A 19,657-nucleotide genomic window follows, 5' to 3' on the forward strand; every position below is an offset into this window, starting at 1 on the left:
TACTGTAATATGAAAGAATTAATACGTTATTGATCTAGCTAAATGCTTTGGTGTTCCAGCCAAAGAAATAGAATCTCATTCTAGTTCTGTGGTCCACCCACATACCCTCCATCCACACCCTCCTGCCCTTACCAGTTCCCCCCTGTGTGTGTCTCTTCCTCCCCCAACCCCCAGGTTGATCATCCGTAGAGACCATCTCCTGGAGGATGCCTTCAACCAGGTCATGTGTTACTCCCGTAAAGACCTGCAGAGGAGCAAGCTCTATGTCAGCTTCCTGGGAGAGGAGGGGTGAGTCAGACAGACTGCCTGTCCTCTACTCTTCCAGAAGCTGGTGGGGGGAAATGATCCTGGGTTCAATAGAATGAAACATTTGAGGAATATTTCAGTTAGAAATGCACTTTGTCTGCTCTATGACGTTATATTTCTATCTACGCCGTTCCTGTGTGATAATTTGTCTTCCTGTATGTGTTGCAGGTTGGACTACAGCGGCCCGTCCAGAGAGTTTTTCTTCCTGGTGTCTAGAGAGCTGTTCAACCCGTACTACGGCCTGTTTGAGTACTCCGCCAACGACACCTACACCGTTCAGATCAGCCCCATGTCTGCCTTCGTAGACAACCATCACGAGTGGTGAGTGGACTGAAGACTGGGAGGGTTTGGGTTCGGAGGGTCTGTGGTCTGTTGGCTGATCAGCAGGGTTGGGGTCGGAGGGTCTGTGGTCTGTTGGCTGATCAGCAGGGTTGGGGTCGGAGGGTCTGTGGTCTGTTGGCTGATCAGCAGGGTTGGGGTCGGAGGGGTCTGTGGTCTGTTGGCTGATCAGCAGGGTTGGGGTCGGAGGGTCTGTGGTCTGTTGGCTGATCAGCAGGGTTGGGGTCGGAGGGGTCTGTGGTCTGTTGGCTGATCAGCAGGGTTGGGGTCGGAGGGTCTGTGGTCTGTTGGCTGATCAGCAGGGTTGGGGTCGGAGAGGTCTGTGGTCTGTTGGCTGATCAGCAGGGTTGGGGTCGGAGGGGTCTGTGGTCTGTTGGCTGATCAGCAGGGTTGGGGTCGGAGGGGTCTGTGGTCTGTTGGCTGATCAGCAGGGTTGGGGTCGGAGGGGTCTGTGGTCTGTTGGCTGATCAGAAGGGTTGGGGTCGGAGGGGTCTGTGGTCTGTTGGCTGATCAGCAGGGTTGGGGTCGGAGGGGTCTGTGGTCTGTTGGCTGATCAGCAGGGTTGGGGTCGGAGGGGTCTGTGGTCTGTTGGCTGATCAGCAGGGTTGGGGTCGGAGGGGTCTGTGGTCTGTTGGCTGATCAGCAGGGTTGGGGTCGGAGGGGTCTGTGGTCTGTTGGCTGATCAGCAGGGTTGGGGTCGGAGGGGTCTGTGGTCTGTTGGCTGATCAGCAGGGTTGGGGTCGGAGGGGTCTGTGGTCTGTTGGCTGATCAGCAGGGTTGGGGTCGGAGGGTCTGTGGTCTGTTGGCTGATCAGCAGGGTTGGGGTCGGAGGGGTCTGTGGTCTGTTGGCTGATCAGCAGGGTTGGGGTCGGAGGGGTCTGTGGTCTGTTGGCTGATCAGCAGGGTTGGGGTCGGAGGGTCTGTGGTCTGTTTGCTGATAAGCAGGGTTGGGGTTGGAGGGTCTGTGGTCTGTTGGCTGATCAGCAGGGTTGGGGTCGGAGGGGTCTGTGGTCTGTTGGCTGATCAGCAGGGTTGGGGTCGGAGGGGTCTGTGGTCTGTTGGCTGATCAGCAGGGTTGGGGTCGGAGGGGGCTGTGGTCTGTTGGCTGATCAGCAGGGTTGGGGTCGGAGGGGTCTGTGGTCTGTTGGCTGATCAGCAGGGTTGGGGTCGGAGGGGTCTGTGGTCTGTTGGCTGATCAGCAGGGTTGGGGTCGGAGGGGGCTGTGGTCTGTTGGCTGATCAGCAGGGTTGGGGTCGGAGGGGTCTGTGGTCTGTTGGCTGATCAGCAGGGTTGGGGTCGGAGGGGTCTGTGGTCTGTTGGCTGATCAGCAGGGTTGGGGTCGGAGGGGTCTGTGGTCTGTTGGCTGATCAGCAGGGTTGGGGTCGGAGGGGTCTGTGGTCTGTTGGCTGATCAGCAGGGTTGGGGTCGGAGGGGTCTGTGGTCTGTTGGCTGATCAGCAGGGTTGGGGTCGGAGGGGTCTGTGGTCTGTTGGCTGATCAGCAGGGTTGGGGTCGGAGGGGTCTGTGGTCTGTTGGCTGATCAGCAGGGTTGGGGTCGGAGGGTCTGTTCTGGAAGCAAACTGAAATTCCTATTCAATAATTTAAAAAAATGAAACTACTTTCTTTTTGTTTCAAAAGTTTTTGAATTTTAACTAATTAATTTCCTGAATTGAGTACTTCAATTTGAATGGACCCTAGCCCTGGTGTTAAGATGAATGGAAATGCACTGAAGGGACGAGCCAAAACATCTGTTGTCTATACTAGGACCTGGGTAATAACATCTGTTGTCTGTACTAGGACTTGGGTAATAACATCTGTTGTCTATACTAGGACCTGGGTAATAACATCTGTTGTGTATACTAGGACCTGGGTAATAACATCTGTTGTGTATACTAGGACCTGGGTAATAACATCTGTTGTCTATACTAGGACCTGGGTAATAACATCTGTTGTGTATACTAGGACCTGGGTAATAACATCTGTTGTGTATACTAGGACCTGGGTAATAACATCTGTTGTCTGTACTAGGACCTGGGTAATAACATCTGTTGTCTGTACTAGGACCTGGGTAATAACATCTGTTGTCTATACTAGGACCTGGGTAATAACATCTGTTGTCTGTACTAGGACCTGGGTAATAACATCTGTTGTGTACTAGGACCTGGGTAATAACATCTGTTGTCTATACTAGGACCTGGGTAATAACATCTGTTGTCTGTACTAGGACCTGGGTAATAACATCTGTTGTCTGTACTAGGACCTGGGTAATAACATCTGTTGTCTGTACTAGGACCTGGGTAATAACATCTGTTGTCTGTACTAGGACCTGGATAATAACATCTGTTGTCTATACTAGGACCTGGGTAATAACATCTGTTGTGTATACTAGGACCTGGGTAATAACATCTGTTGTCTGTACTAGGACCTGGGTAATAACATCTGTTGTCTATACTAGGACCTGGGTAATAACATCTGTTGTGTATACTAGGACCTGGGTAATAACATATGTTGTCTATACTAGGACCTGGGTAATAACATCTGTTGTCTGTACTAGGACCTGGGTAATAACATCTGTTGTCTATACTAGGACCTGGGTAATAACATCTGTTGTGTATACTAGGACCTGGGTAATAACATCTGTTGTGTACTAGGACCTGGGTAATAACATCTGTTGTCTATACTAGGACCTGGGTAATAACATCTGTTGTCTGTACTAGGACCTGGGTAATAACATCTGTTGTCTGTACTAGGACCTGGGTAATAACATCTGTTGTCTGTACTAGGACCTGGGTAATAACATCTGTTGTCTGTACTAGGACCTGGATAATAACATCTGTTGTCTATACTAGGACCTGGGTAATAACATCTGTTGTGTATACTAGGACCTGGGTAATAACATCTGTTGTGTATACTAGGACCTGGGTAATAACATCTGTTGTCTGTACTAGGACCTGGGTAATAACATCTGTTGTCTATACTAGGACCTGGGTAATAACATCTGTTGTGTATACTAGGACCTGGGTAATAACATATGTTGTCTATACTAGGACCTGGGTAATAACATCTGTTGTCTGTACTAGGACCTGGGTAATAACATCTGTTGTCTATACTAGGACCTGGGTAATAACATCTGTTGTGTATACTAGGACCTGGGTAATAACATCTGTTGTGTACTAGGACCTGGGTAATAACATCTGTTGTCTATACTAGGACCTGGGTAATAACATCTGTTGTCTGTACTAGGACCTGGGTAATAACATCTGTTGTCTGTACTAGGACCTGGGTAATAACATCTGTTGTCTGTACTAGGACCTGGGTAATAACATCTGTTGTCTGTACTAGGACCTGGATAATAACATCTGTTGTCTATACTAGGACCTGGGTAATAACATCTGTTGTGTATACTAGGACCTGGGTAATAACATGTCTAATCTAAGTATCTTCTCTCTCTCTCCTTCCCTGTACAGGTTCCGTTTCAGCGGGCGTATCCTGGGCCTGGCTCTGATCCACCAATACCTACTGGATGCCTTCTTCACTAGACCCTTCTATAAGGGCCTGCTGCGCATGTACGTATCCAGCACCTGGACTGTCTACTTCTAGCTATACACCAGGGGTATTCAACTCTGACCCTACAAGGTCCAGCGCCTGCTAGTTTTCTGTTCTACATGATAGTTAATTGCACACACCTGGTGTCCCAGGTCTAAATCAGTCCCTGATTACAGGGGAACAATGAAAACAGCTGTGGTCCAGTGTTGAATATAGGGCATTACACTATACAACTAGAGAGTATTTTTCTGATATTTTAAGACTGTACCAGACATGTGGTTATGTAGATTAGTAGAGTTAACTGACCTCTTGCCTAAATCCATTCTACTCTACTCTACTCTATTCTACTATATTCTGTTCTACTCTATTCTACTCCATTATACACTACTCTATTATATTCTGCTCTATTCTAATCTGCTCTACTCTACTCTATTATATTCTGCTCTATTCTAATCTGCTCTACTCTATTATACTCTATTATATTCTGCTCTATTCTACTATACTCTATTCTATTCTGCTATATTCTACTCTACTCTGCTCCACTCCACTCTGCTCCACTCTATTCTACTCTGCTCCACTCTACTCTACTCCACTCCATTCTACTCTGTTCTGCTCTATTCTACTCTACTCTATTCCACTCTATTCTACTATATTATACTCTACTCTATTCTGCTCTACTCTATTCTAATCTGCTCTACTCTATTCTACTCTGCTCTACTCTATTCTACTCTGCTCTATTCTATTCTGCTATATTCTAATCTGCTCTATTCTACTCTACTCTATTCCACTCTATTCTACTCTATTCTAATCTGCTCTACTCTGCTCTATTCTATTCTGCTCTACTCTATTCTATTATACTCTACTCTGCTCTATTCTAATCTGCTCTACTCTGCTCTACTCTATTCCACTCTATTCTACTCTACTATACTCTATTCTACTCTACTCTGCTCTATTCTACTATACTCTATTCTACTCTATTCTATTCTACTATACTCTATTCTGCTCTATTCTACTCTACTCTATTCTACTATACTCTATTCTGCTCTATTCTACTCTATTCTACTCTACTCTGCTCTATTCTACTCTGCTCTGCTCTACTCTACTCTATTCTGCTCTATTCTACTCCACTCTATTCTATTCTACTCTACTCTACTCTGCTCTACTATTCTACAGCCTATGTGAGCTGAGTGATCTGGAGTATCTGGATGAGGAGTTCCACCAGAGTCTCCAGTGGATGAAGGACAACGACATCGAGGACATGTTGGACCTCACCTTCACTGTCAATGAGGAGGTGTTCGGACAGGTGTGTGTGTGTGTGTGTGTGTGTGTGTGTGTGTGCGTGTGCGTGTGTGTGCGTGTGCGTGTGCGTGTGTGTGTGTGTGTGTGTGTGTGTGTGTGTGTGTGTGTGAGATATAAAGCTCATGTGTATGTACTGTACTATGTGTGTGTAGATCACAGAGAGAGAGCTGAAGCCGGGCGGGGCCGACATCCCAGTGTCAGAGAAGAATAAGAAGGAGTACATTGAGCGCATGGTGAAGTGGCGTATTGAGAGAGGAGTGGTTCAACAGACAGAGAGTCTGGTCCGGGGATTCTATGAGGTACCGTCTAATATCTCCTCAAATATCTCCTGGTACAGATTCTGATAAAGGTAGACTCAGCAGTATCATCATACACACTGGGGCAACTTCCTGCTCACAGACATCAACAACAACTGAATTCTAATTGGGCAAGATGTAGCTAAAGACTGTATGTGATAGGATGTGATAGGAAGACTGTATAATGGGAGTTTGTTGTTGTTGTGTTTGTAATAATAATACATGCCATTTAACACACTGTTTTCTCCAAAGCGACTTACAGTCATGCGTGTATACATTTTACATATGGGTGGTGCCGGGAATCAAACCCAGCACCGTTACAAGCGCCAGCCTCTACCAACTGAGATACAAACGACCACAAAGGTTGTGGTCATGGTTTGTAGCCTGGATGCCCTGTGCTGTGTCATGCAGGTGGTGGATTCCAGGCTGGTGTCAGTGTTTGATGCCAGGGAGCTGGAGCTGGTGATAGCTGGCACCGCTGAGATAGACCTGGTGGACTGGAGGAGCAACACTGATTACAGAGGAGGTAGGAACAGGGGGGAGAGGAAGAGACCGGGGGAGACGGGGCGAGACAGGGGGGAGAGGAAGAGACAGGGGGAGCAACACAGATTACAGAGGAGGTAGGAACAGGGGGGAGAGGAAGAGACCGGGAGAGAAAGGGGGGAGAGGAAGAGACCGGGGGAGACGGGGGGGGGGGGGGAGACAGGGGGGAGAGGAATAGATGGGGAGAGACAGGGGGAGAGGGGGGAGACACAGGGGGGAGAGGAAGAGACAGGGGGAGAGGGGAGACCGGGAGCCCAAATGACACCCTATTCCCTATATAGTGCACAGCTCTTGTCAAAGGTAGTGCACTATGTAGGGAATAGGGTGCCATTTAAGACACAGACAATAACTTTGTGTATTGCACCTTTCATTATGTCATTTTGAGCTGCTGTCTGGGTCTCAGGCAGCAGTAAAGACAGTCCATTGTTCCATTCAGATGGAGAAGGAAATGTTTTTAAATGTCTTTCCAATTAGGAAGAGCTGTTACAGAAATATGTGTATATAACAGTATACCCTAGCTAGCTGACTGGTTGAACAGCTGAAGTAACTAGGCCTACCAGATAGAAAGGCCAGGCTGCTGAGTGACTCATGTCTGTCTGTCTATCTTCCTGCCTCCCTCAGGTTACCATGACAACCACATAGTGATCCGTTGGTTCTGGGCGGCGGTGGAGAGGTTCAACAACGAGCAGAGACTCAGGCTGCTACAGGTGGGGGTGCACACACACACACACACACACACATACACATACACATACACATACATAGACATACAAACACACACACACACACACACACACACACACACACACACACACACACACACACACACACACACACACACACACACACACACACACACACATACACATACACATACACATACATAGACATACAAACACACACACACAGTGAGTAACAGCGACCTTCTTCTTTCTGCTCTGTTAGTTTGTGACGGGTACCTCCAGTATTCCCTACGAGGGTTTCGCCTCTCTCCGAGGCAGCAACGGACCCCGCAGGTTCTGTGTGGAGAAATGGGGCAAAGTTACCTCTCTACCCAGGTAAACTACTGTGCTGACTTCACTTGTAAGGCCAAGGGAACTAACTTCACTTGTAAGGCCAAGGGAACTAACTTCACTTGTAAGGCCAAGGGAACTAACTTCACTTGTAAGGCCAAGGGAACTAACTTCACTTGTAAGGCCAAGGGAACTAACTTCACTTGTAAGGCCAAGGGAACTAACTTCACTTGTAAGACCAAGGGAACTAACTTCACTTGTAAGGCCAAGGGAACTAACTTCACTTGTAAGGCCAAGGGAACTAACTTCACTTGTAAGGCCAAGGGAACTAACTTCACTTGTAAGGCCAAGGGAACTAACTTCACTTGTAAGGCCAAGGGAACTAACTTCACTTGTAAGGCCAAGGGAACTAACTTCACTTGTAAGGCTAAGGGAACTAACTTCACTTGTGAGGCTAAAGAAACTGACTTCACTTGTGAGGCTAAAGAAACTGACTTCACTTGTGAGCCTAAGGGAACTGACTTCACTTGTAAGGCCAAGGGAACTAACTTCACTTGGAACTGACTTCACTTGTAAGGCTAAGGGAACTAACTTCACTTGTAAGGCTAAGGAAACTAACTTCACTTGTGAGGCTAAGGGAACTAACTTCACTTGTGAGGCTAAGGGAACTAACTTCACTTGTAAGGCTAAGGGAACTAACTTCACTTGTAAGGCTAAGGGAACTAACTTCACTTGTGAGGCTAAGGGAACTAACTTCACTTGTGAGGCTAAGGGAACTAACTTCACTTGTGAGGCTAAGGGAACTAACTTCACTTGTGAGGCTAAGGGAACTGACTTCACTTGTGAGGCTAAGGGAACTGACTTCACTTGTGAGGCTAAGGGAACTGACTTCACTTGTAAGGCCAAGGGAACTAACTTCACTTGTAAGGCCAAGGGAACTAACTTCACTTGGAACTGACTTCACTTGTAAGGCCAAGGGAACTGACTTCACTTGTGAGGCTAAGGGAACTAACTTCACTTGTGAGGCTAAGGGAACTAACTTCACTTGTGAGGCTAAGGGAACTAACTTCACTTGTGAGGCTAAGGGAACTCATGTAGTATATTATCAATTTGAGTATAATGTATGAAAAGGTATTATACAGACAGTATATTGTTGTTGTTTTCACTGTGTTTGCGGTTGTCTCCTCCCCAGGGCTCACACCTGTTTCAACCGGCTGGACCTCCCTCCATATCCATCCTTCTCCATGCTGCACGAGAAGATGCTCACTGCCGTGGAGGAGACCAGCACCTTCGGCCTGGAGTGATGACCCCTATCACCTTTAACCCCCACTCCTCCTACGACCTTTGACCCTGACCTCTGAACTGTAGTATCACAGAGGTAGAGGAACCCAAGGGGTTCAAGGGGATGACTGTCTAGTCTGTCTGGCACCCTGTTGTATCTTTATACACACTCACCTTCCTGAAGTGAGCTGAACAGAGGAGAATAGACCCATGTCTATCAGAGGGTATGACCCCTGCACAACGCCAGGGGTCACTGTGATGGTTAAGGTCACTTAGACACACTGCCAACACAAACCAAAGGAGAGCACCCTAACACTCACACCCTTACTCTATTAGACCAATGGGAGAGATGGACTCGTAAGCCTCTAACCAATCACACAATGAAGGAACAAAAACCAAGACCTGGAGTGAGACTCCAGCTGGCTCATCACGTTTTATTATTTAAAATACGGATTTCCAGTGGAGTCTCGTGAGGCAGGTGGTGGTCGAGCTTTTCCTGGAAAGCAGAAGAAACACAGATGCTTTATCTCACAGAGAGGTTGAGGCGGACATCACAGGACATCGCTCCTCTGAGAGGCTGAGGTGGACATCACAGGACATCGCTCCTCTGAGAGGTTGAGGCGGACATCACAGGACATCGCTCCTCTGAGAGGTTGAGGCGGACATCACAGGACATCGCTCCTCTGAGAGGCTGAGGTGGACATCACAGGACATTGCTCCTCTGAGAGGCTGAGGTGGACATCACAGGACATCGCTCCTCTGAGAGGCTGAGGTAGACATCACAGGACATTGCTCCTCTGAGAGGCTGAGGTGGACATCACAGGACATTGCTCCTCTGAGAGGCTGAGGTGGACATCACAGGACATCGCTCCTCTGAGAGGCTGAGGTAGACATCACAGGACATCGCTCCTCTGAGAGGCTGAGGTGGACATCACAGGACATCGCTCCTCTGAGAGGCTGAGGTAGACATCACAGGACATCGCTCCTCTGAGAGGCTGAGGTGGACATCACAGGACATTGCTCCTCTGAGAGGCTGAGGTGGACATCACAGGACATTGCTCCTCTGAGAGGCTGAGGTGGACATCACAGGACATCGCTCCTCTGAGAGGCTGAGGTGGACATCACATGACATCGCTCCTCTGAGAGGCTGAGGTGGACATCACAGGACAGTGTTGCTCTTGGAGAAGGGGATGAGAGGAGAGAGGAAGAGATGAAAGAAGACAAGACAGGTGCTCTTCAGCTGCTGTGGCCACGCCTCCTGCCCTGTCAGGGAGAGAACCAACCAATCAAGGTCCAGGCAGCTTTGTGACCTGCCCTTGTTGAACACTCTGACAGGTGTGTTCTAGAACAGAACACTGAAGTAGCCCATGGTGATGCGGTGGTGTCTGTGTGCTGAAGCTGGACTCTCTCTACAGGCTTTTCATCTATCTGCAAAATGTCTTTTGTAACGGCCACAAACAATGATATGTTTTTGAATGTACTGACTGATATCACGATGATGCGCTTGAATGTGTCGTTTTTGTACGTCGCTCGATGACTCGTCAAATCAAAATGGCTGCCTCATTCTTAACAAACTTCAGGGCAAGCTATAAGCACGGATAACCAAACTCAGCTACGGTTTGTTCGATAAAGACATTACATTGAGTTGTCTTTCCCATAATGTTAGACACAAGCTCACACACACACTCTTTCGGTGTTTTAGCTCTTTTCATTGTTTGCAAGTATGTTGATTGTCATCGTCGCTTTATCATTGAACTACACTGCCAGAGTAGAGGGTGATCTGAACTTTTCAAATCCGTCATGGTTGTTTGTTGCTCTTGTTTTTAACTTGCTTCTACTTTTTCTCCTTATGTACATTATCCTGATTGGCACCTAATTGAATATGTTGGTTTGATCAGTTCCTATTTCAATAGGGGTTGGGACCCCGATATAACATCATATAATGACAAATGTTCGTATGACCGTGATAATGAAAGTAAAACATGGTGATTAACAACCTGCATGTCGAGAGATACACACACACACACACACACACACACACACACACACACACACACACACACACACACACACACACACACACACATATCATGCAATTATAATGTGATCTGTGTGTGGGTGATGGTGAGGTGAAGGGACATTTATAGCTTTATAGAGACTCGTGACAGAGAACATGTTGAAGTCATACACAAGCACAGATGACCATGGTATGCTATTACACTGACTGTTTTGGTGGGGGAAATGTTTTTTATAGACGGATCTACAGTACTGGGAAGTTTTAAGACGATGAGTAATGAGCATATGATTTTATAGACGTATCTACAGTATATGGAAGTTTTAAGACGAGGAGTAATGAGAACATGAAGGAAGAGTCATAGAAACAAATACATATTTGTCATGTTTTTCACTTCATATCCTGCCTTAGAAAGCATTAGTCTGCTTTCTGATACCACCATATTCTACTCTCAGGGTGCATTCCAGGTCACCTTTATTGCAGTCGCGCTGCTGCTGAGCATTTTAGCCGATTACTATATTATATGTATATCATATTATTGTGGTTCCAGAGAGGTAAATACTTTTCCAGGCGTTGTGAGGGACTATCATCTGAGCAGTGTGTCGACTGCAATAACGATTACATGAAACGCGCCCAATGTCTTTGTTTCAGGGATGTGACCCCACCCAGCCACCATCACATCCCGAGACTGGAATGTAGCTAACGGAATGTAAGGGACTGAAATAGAACAACTTCCTGCATTCTCTTCCATCATCCCAGGGCCAGTGAGAGACTGGGGGCAGATATATTACATGTTTTACGTTAAAAACATAATTTTTAAAAAGGGAAGTGCACAGTGGCATAACATGTATTTATTTTTGGACATTTTAGTAATTTATCAGACGCTCTTATCCAGAGCGATTTACAGTTAGTGCATTCATCTTAGACTGTAGCTAGGTGGGACGGGTTCTGGTGTAGTTTTTGAGCATAGACTGAAAGACTGAAGCTAGGGAGGGACAGTTTCTCTTGCTGTTTCATAGGTATGCACCATGGTCTTGTAGTGGATGCGAGCATTATGGGAATACTGTACATGAGCTGGGATGGCTTGCGAGAAGTTCTTCTAACTTTTTACGTACTGACAGTACACCTTTCTTTCATTCTGACTCCCTCTCTGTCTGCAAATGAATGATTGTGCTGTCCTGTGTAGGCTATGTATTTTCACCAGGGGTCTCCAACAGGTCGATCGCGAGCTACCAGTAGCTCGCAGTCTACCTATGAGTAGCTCGCCAAACAATTCTGAAAGTACAATTTGCACGTGTTCCACGACAAACTGTCATAAACAAATCCCACAAGTGTCAGACACCGCAAGCTCCCAGCTACTATCTAATTAACGCAAAATTGACATGTTAAAAAGCCAAACCTAACAATATCTGCCAATGAATTCGCAGCAATATTGCCCCTGTCTGTCTGTGTGGTGCGCGCGTTTGTCCATCACTCCAGACAGTTGACGTGATAAACCATCTTGTGAGTTGACCGAAATACTTTCCCCAAAACCTTTTCAATTAAATATTTATTGCAAGTAGGCTTACCTGGCATAAGTATATAATGAGTATATATTGTTATTTGAAAACTTGAAATTAAATGAAATGCCATGAAATGCATAGCAGTATGGAACCATTGCTATACTAGCACATTCCTCACTCAGATGCGCAATTAAAGGGCCAGATGCGCAATTACAGGAACATTGCACAAAGATATCTACATTTGTTAGTTTCCTTCCAGACCTAAAAATAATTGACTTGGACTCAGAACATTCCATTTCGTTGTTTCTCTATGAATAATTATAATTTTGAGAGTGAAAACAATTCTTAAACCAGGAAAAACAACACTGACAACAAATCTCTGATTTTAGAGTTGTTTATTATCCATTATTTTACCAGGTATATTGACAGAAAATATAGTGCACTACTTTCTCTTGTAGTGCAAGGACCCGGAGAAGAGTTGCAGGGGAGAGGAGAAGAATGGGCCTATTTTAAAATCTAGAAAGAAATGAGATCTAATGCCAGAAAAGGTTGGAGACGCCTGATTTGCACTGAATGTACCAATGTTTTGGGGCTTTAATTGGGGCTTTTGACTCTCTTCATCCAAGTCTCGGTCTCTCAACCTCCATGGTCTTCACATTCACCACCATCACTGAGTAACCGATAGCCCATCACACCAAGCCACTACTTCTTTACTCACAGAAACACTTTAACTACAACACAACATGCATATATACATTATCACCAATTGTGACCAATTTGAAAGTTGCATCCATGTTTCAGTTGTTCTCACCTTTTTGTAATGGAATGTTCTGTCTGTTCCTCTCTGGCTGGCTGTCTGCCTGTCTGGTCCTGTGACAGGCAGGACTCTAGGATTAGATACTGTCTGCTGGGGGGTTCAAGGCTGTGTCTTTGTCAGAGCTTCACTATGCAAAGCTTTTTTCTCCACGTCACTCCTAATGATTGTATGAAAAAAACGATAAAAATAATTGATTAAATGTGTCTCTGTGTCTTTTGTGTTGGGAGTTGAACATGGATGAAGTTTCTATTAGTAGTGGTATATTAAGTATTACGTTTTTTGGCAATTTCTTTCATAAATTAATAAATAAATACATTTCAAAGGTGAGATGTCATTGCGCATAACTGATCCCTCCCCTTCAACCTGTTGCTAAGAGCAACCGAAGCGTCAGGGGACTGTACACAGAAGAGAAATGCTAGCTAACGTCAGCTAGCAAGCTAACAGCTGGAAGTGGCTGTTTTAGTTTACGTTAAGTTCAAGAAATGTCATAATATAATGCAATTTGATTCAAGTCAATAGGTTAGTTTCTCTCGAAAAACGGTAAGGAAATGCCACCAAAAAGAGTCAAAAGCGGGACAGTGTCTGCTGCTGGTGCAACGACAGTTGGAAACAAAGGTTGGGAAACTGGACTCACTACTGCACCATTTGAGGAGGTAGGTAACGTTAACAGCTTGCTAACTTTAGTAAAGCTAGATATCTAGCTAGTGAAACACTATTTAAACACACTAAACTTTAAGGGGCCAGCTACAAAAGCAGGGAATGACTTTACTTGTCACAGACCTGTCACTTGGCTATGTTGTTGTTCTTCACTGATCAGTGTTGTCTGATGATGATGATGATGCTAGGAGACTTGGAAGGCCAGCATTTCTCTGGTGGTGGGAGAGAGGCTGGAGGATGAGGAGCTGATCGGGGCTCTGCTGCTGGCTGTACAGCAGCCCCTACGCAGGCTCTTCAGCGTAGTCACCTGGAACACCACCCTAGAAAAGGTCAGTAACACAAAGTCTGATTGTTCACAGTCAAACGTATATCAACCAATGAATGAAATGCTTCACAGATCCATGAACTGGGAAACCCAAAAATCAAGAAGACCAAGGATGCACCCATGTTTTACGAGGTATGTAAATGCACCCATGTTTTACGAGGTTTGTAAATGCACCCATGTTTTACGAGGTATGTAAATGCACCCATGTTTTACGAGGTATGTAAATGCACCCATGTTTTACGAGGTATGTAAATGCACCCATGTTTTACGAGGTATGTAAATGCACCCATTTTTCAGTAAAATGTGCTCTATAGGCTATTCATTTCAAAAGACACATTTACGAAGCAGCAGAGAAAGAGATTTGCACAATAAATTAGAACTATTACTCACTTTCTGTCTATTCTACATCAAGTATGTTGTTTGTCTATAAAGGTGATGGAGGCAGCCAAGGTCCTGCTGGATGCAGGAGAGGAGCTGCCCTGTGACCTACTGGGTAAACTGCTCAAGTTCCAGCTCCTGGGAGTCAAGGCCAACGACCAGCAGAGGAGAGCCACAGAGATGAGGGTAGGAAGGAACTCCTGACAGCCATCAACAATCATCAGTCATCTTATTGCCCTGGCAACAGCCAGCTTTCCTAGAGAATCTTTTGAAGTGTTATTGTCAGATAGAGTCAGAGTTATAGTAGTATTGTAACATGGGTGATAAGAAACCTTGTCTGAGACATGAAGACTAGCCTGCGCTACCTGTTAATGCCTCGGCTTCAGCTCAGCAGGCTATCGCAGTCTTCTGGCACAGAGGAGACCCGCATTTGAACCGCAGTATTAGCACCACTTAGTTTAATCCACTCTCTCCCAGGCTGCTGAGGAGAAGGGTAAGGGCAAGGCTGGCAATGCCTCCCCAACCAAAGACAAAGGTGGTGCCAAGCCTGCCGCCAAAGGTGACAAGGGGAAGAAAGGGGCAGAGCTCAGTGCCCCAACCAAGGACACCAAGCTGAAAAAGAGGGGCGAGGAGGATGAGACCAACAAGTATATAGGTGAGCAGTCTACTCTGTCTCAATGATCACACATACAGTATAGTAGTACTGTTTGGTTGTTAGTATGAGGTTGGTTGTCACTTTGTGTTGGGGAGACTGGGTGGTTGTCTCTCTCTCTCTCCCTCTCATGCTTTCGTGTGTGTGTGGGTGTGTGTGTGTGTGTGTGTGTGTGTGTGTGTGTGTGTGTGTGTGTGTGTGTGTGTGTGTGTGTGTGTGTGTGTGTGTGTGTGTGTGTGTGTGTGTGTGTGTGTGTGTGTGTCTAGACGATGAGCCAGACGATGGTCCTCAGCACTACGTTCTGGTGGTGGGCTTCCAGCAGGCTCAGCTGGTCTCTGTGCTGGACTCCCTGGGGGTCCATGTGTCCAACGTTATCAAGCTGACCTCACAGAGACCAGACCGTCTAGAGGGATCACTGGAAGGGCGTGATGCCAAACCCCTGGATGGGGGTAAGACTCAGATTGGCATCAATGTGAGGTTTGGATTGATTTAGCATGGGATCTTGAGTCTTTTGTTCCACTGGTTTCATTGTACAGTCAGGGTCAACTGAATCAAGCACAGCAGAGGTATTTGACAGTATTTCATATTGGCAGTACAGTATTGATCTATCAATCAATCTACTTTTAATGTGATTTGTGTTGCTAAATGCTGCTATTGTGTTCCTGTAGACGCGGAGACTAACATTAGGAGAAGACAGCGGGAGCAGTTCTGGGGTCAGTTGGAAGGGGTGCTAAACAGTGGCTCAGCATTCTCCAAGCTGTTTGATGTGGCCCGCCTCAGTCACACTGCTAAAGAGATCCTGTCACCACAAGACAAGGATAGCCCAGAGGCTATGGTGATTTCCTTGTCTTCTTCTGCTTCTGCTGCTTCTTCTTCTGCTGCTTCTTCTGCTTCTGCTGCTTCTTCTTCTGCTTCTTCGTCTGCTGCTTCTTCTTCTTCTGCTGCTTTTTCTGCTTCTTCTTTTGCTTCTGCTGCTTCTGCTTCTTCTTCTGCTTCTTCTTCTGCTTCTTCTTCTGCTTCTTCATCTGCTTCTTCTTCTTCTGCTTCTTCTTCTTCTGCTGCTTCTTCTTCTGATTCTTCTTCTTCCTCTTCTTCAGATATCAATCAAAGCTCTGACGAGAAGGCAGAGATTCTGACACCTAAGCAATAAACATTGGCAAGAGCAGTGTGCGGGTCTTTCTTTAATTATAATTATTTTGTATAATGTACATAAAATGCCATGTTAATATGTTGTGTTGTAGCTTGGGTTTGGGACACGTCTGTTTGAGGACGTGGCGTGTCTGATCTATGACTGTCTGGACTGGAGGAGACAGCATCAACACTACCTGAACAACATGAGACTGGTCCAGGTGCCATCTGTCCCCAGGGCTGGGGCACGCACCACCCAGGACAGCCCTGCAGAGGTACTGTACCAGAAACACACATGCATGCACACACAGGATGCACTGACTGGTGGACGGGGCAGGAAACCAAACTGAATATACACAATACTGTCTTTATTTCATGTAGGCCTGTTTTCTGTTTCTACATGTTACAGAAATGTTGATGAATATTTTCTGTCATATCTTAGACGGTTCAGACCACAACGCCTCAGACACCTGGGTCCAAGAAGAGACAAGTCCCAGAGGAGACCACTCCAGGTATTCTACAGCTTCACAAACACTCACTGTAGGACAGTTGATGTTATAATGGATAGTTCAAGTAAATGATTACAGTTAACTGGTAGCTGAATGAAAGTGAATTGACCCTAACCCAGGGAGCTGTTGTCTGTTGTCCCCCCAGCAGACCCTGAACCAGCTGCTCTGAGTACTGATGTGGACATGCGTTACTATAACGACCTGCTGGACCAGATTCCTCCTGAAGCCTCGTCTGTTCCCCTCATACTACACTGCATGCTGGAGCAGGTTCTGTTCTGTTCCCTTCATACTACACTGGAGCAGGTTCTGTTCTCTTCATACTACATTGGAGCAGGTTCTGTTCTCTTCATACTACACTGGAGCAGGTTCTGTTCTGTTCCCTTCATACTACACTGGAGCAGGTTCTGTTCTGTTGCCCTCATACTACATTGGAGCAGGTTCTGTTCTCTTCATACTACACTGGAGCAGGTTCTGTTCTGTTGCCTTCATACTACACTGCATGCTGGAGCAGGTTCTGTTCTGTTCCCTTCATACTACACTGGAGCAGGTTCTGTTCTGTTCATACTACACTGGAGCAGGTTCTGTTCTCTTCATACTACATTGGAGCAGGTTCTGTTCTGTTCTCTTCATACTACATTGGAGCAGGTTCTGTTCTGTTCTCTTCATACTACATTGGAGCAGGTTCTGTTCTCTTCATACTACATTGGAGCAGGTTCTGTTCTCTTCATACTACACTGGAGCAGGTTCTGTTCTCTTCATACTACATTGGAGCAGGTTCTGTTCTGTTCTCTTCATACTACATTGGAGCAGGTTCTGTTCTGTTCTCTTCATACTACATTGGAGCAGGTTCTGTTCTGTTCTCTTCATACTACATTGGAGCAGGTTCTGTTCTGTTCTCTTCATACTACACTGGAGCAGGTTCTGTTCTGTTGCCCTCATACTACATTGGAGCAGGTTCTGTTCTCTTCATACTACACTGGAGCAGGTTCTGTTCTGTTGCCCTCATACTACACTGGAGCAGGTTCTGTTCTGTTCCCTTCATACTACACTGGAGCAGGTTCTGTTCTGTTCATACTACACTGGAGCAGGTTCTGTTCTCTTCATACTACATTGGAGCAGGTTCTGTTCTGTTCTCTTCATACTACATTGGAGCAGGTTCTGTTCTGTTCCCTTCATACTACACTGGAGCAGGTCCTGTTCTGTTCATACTACACTGGAGCAGGTTCTGTTCATACTACATTGGAGCAGGTTCTGTTCTGTTCATACTACACTGGAGCAGGTTCTGTTCTGTTCATACTACACTGGAGCAGGTTCTGTTCTGTTCATACTACATTGGAGCAGGTTCTGTTCATACTACACTGGAGCAGGTTCTGTTCTGTTCATACTACATTGGAGCAGGTTCTGTTCTGTTCTCTTCATACTACATTGGAGCAGGTTCTGTTCTGTTCTCTTCATACTACACTGGAGCAGGTTCTGTTCTGTTCATACTACATTGGAGCAGGTTCTGTTCATACTACACTGGAGCAGGTTCTGTTCTGTTCATACTACACTGGAGCAGGTTCTGTTCTGTTCATACTACATTGGAGCAGGTTCTGTTCATACTACACTGGAGCAGGTTCTGTTCTGTTCATACTACATTGGAGCAGGTTCTCTTCATACTACACTGGAGCAGGTTCTGTTCTCTTCATACTACATTGGAGCAGGTTCTGTTCTGTTCTCTTCATACTACATTGGAGCAGGTTCTGTTCTGTTCTCTTCATACTACATTGGAGCAGGTTCTGTTCTGTTCTCTTCATACTACATTGGAGCAGGTTATGTTCTGTTCCCTTCATACTACACTGGAGCAGGTTCTGTTCTGTTCCCTTCATACTACACTGGAGCAGGTTCTGTTCTGTTCCCTTCATACTACACTGGAGCAGGTTCTGTTCTGTTCCCTTCATACTACACTGGAGCAGGTCCTGTTCTGTTCATACTACACTGGAGCAGGTTCTGTTCATACTACACTGGAGCAGGTTCTGTTCTCTTCATACTACACTGGAGCAGGTTCTGTTCTGTTCATACTACACTGGAGCTGGTTCTGTTCCATTCCCTTCATACTACACTGGAGCAGGTTCTGTTCTGTTCCCTTCATACTACACTGGAGCAGGTTCTGTTCATACTACAGTGGAGCAGGTCCTGTTCTGTTCATACTACACTGGAGCAGGTCCTGTTCTGTTCATACTACACTGGAGCAGGTTCTGTTCATACTACAGTGGAGCAGGTCCTGTTCTGTTCATACTACACTGGAGCAGGTTCTGTTCTGTTCATACTACACTGGAGCAGGTTCTGTTCTGTTCATACTACACTGGAGCAGGTTCTGTTCTCTTCATACTACACTGGAGCAGGTTCTGTTCTGTTCATACTACACTGGAGTAGGTTCTGTTCTCTTCATACTACACTGGAGCAGGTTCTGTTCTGTTCATACTACATTGGAGCAGGTTCTGTTCATACTACACTGGAGCAGGTTCTGTTCTGTTCATACTACACTGGAGCAGGTTCTGTTCATACTACAGTGGAGCAGGTCCTGTTCTGTTCATACTACAGTGGAGCAGGTCCTGTTCTGTTCATACTACACTGGAGCAGGTTCTGTTCTCTTCATACTACACTGGAGCAGGTTCTGTTCTCTTCATACTACACTGGAGCAGGTTCTGTTCATACTACAGTGGAGCAGGTCCTGTTCTGTTCATACTACACTGGAGCAGGTTCTGTTCCCTTCATACTACACTGGAGCAGGTTCTGTTCATACTACACTGGAGCAGGTTCTGTTCATACTACACTGGAGCAGGTTCTGTTCATACTACACTGGAGCAGGTTCTGTTCATACTACACTGGAGCAGGTTCTGTTCATACTACATTGGAGCAGGTTCTGTTCATACTACATTGGAGCAGGTTCTGTTCATACTACACTGGAGCAGGTTCTGTTCATACTACATTGGAGCAGGTTCTGTTCATACTACATTGGAGCAGGTTCTGTTCATACTACATTGGAGCAGGTTCTGTTCATACTACATTGG

General features: G+C 46.0%; 2 protein-coding genes across 3 annotated transcripts in view; both read left to right on the plus strand.

Annotated features, from left to right (window-relative positions):
• The window catches only part of hecw2b (HECT, C2 and WW domain containing E3 ubiquitin protein ligase 2b), an 81,638-nt gene extending 68,484 nt beyond the window's left edge, over window positions 1-13,154 (plus strand). For both annotated transcript variants that reach the window (XM_055930287.1, XM_055930286.1), the window contains exons 23-31: window positions 175-288; window positions 475-627; window positions 4,112-4,210; window positions 5,364-5,493; window positions 5,642-5,788; window positions 6,197-6,311; window positions 6,950-7,035; window positions 7,274-7,386; window positions 8,534-13,154. In XM_055930287.1, coding sequence (XP_055786262.1) covers window positions 175-288; window positions 475-627; window positions 4,112-4,210; window positions 5,364-5,493; window positions 5,642-5,788; window positions 6,197-6,311; window positions 6,950-7,035; window positions 7,274-7,386; window positions 8,534-8,645 — 1,069 coding nt within the window. In that variant the 3' untranslated portion in view covers window positions 8,646-13,154. The remainder of the gene's footprint in view (window positions 1-174; window positions 289-474; window positions 628-4,111; window positions 4,211-5,363; window positions 5,494-5,641; window positions 5,789-6,196; window positions 6,312-6,949; window positions 7,036-7,273; window positions 7,387-8,533) is intronic.
• A 76-nt stretch (window positions 13,155-13,230) lies between these two features.
• Window positions 13,231-19,657, plus strand: part of spag17 (sperm associated antigen 17) — a 35,827-nt gene continuing 29,400 nt past the window's right edge. The window contains exons 1-10 of the mRNA XM_055930426.1: window positions 13,231-13,608; window positions 13,801-13,941; window positions 14,010-14,069; window positions 14,370-14,501; window positions 14,793-14,970; window positions 15,234-15,416; window positions 15,636-15,802; window positions 16,209-16,370; window positions 16,538-16,607; window positions 16,750-16,871. Coding sequence (XP_055786401.1) covers window positions 13,504-13,608; window positions 13,801-13,941; window positions 14,010-14,069; window positions 14,370-14,501; window positions 14,793-14,970; window positions 15,234-15,416; window positions 15,636-15,802; window positions 16,209-16,370; window positions 16,538-16,607; window positions 16,750-16,871 — 1,320 coding nt within the window. The 5' untranslated portion in view covers window positions 13,231-13,503. The remainder of the gene's footprint in view (window positions 13,609-13,800; window positions 13,942-14,009; window positions 14,070-14,369; window positions 14,502-14,792; window positions 14,971-15,233; window positions 15,417-15,635; window positions 15,803-16,208; window positions 16,371-16,537; window positions 16,608-16,749; window positions 16,872-19,657) is intronic.

Source organism: Salvelinus fontinalis, chromosome 7 (assembly GCF_029448725.1).
Source record: "Salvelinus fontinalis isolate EN_2023a chromosome 7, ASM2944872v1, whole genome shotgun sequence".
NCBI classification, from domain to species: Eukaryota; Metazoa; Chordata; class Actinopteri; order Salmoniformes; family Salmonidae; genus Salvelinus; species Salvelinus fontinalis.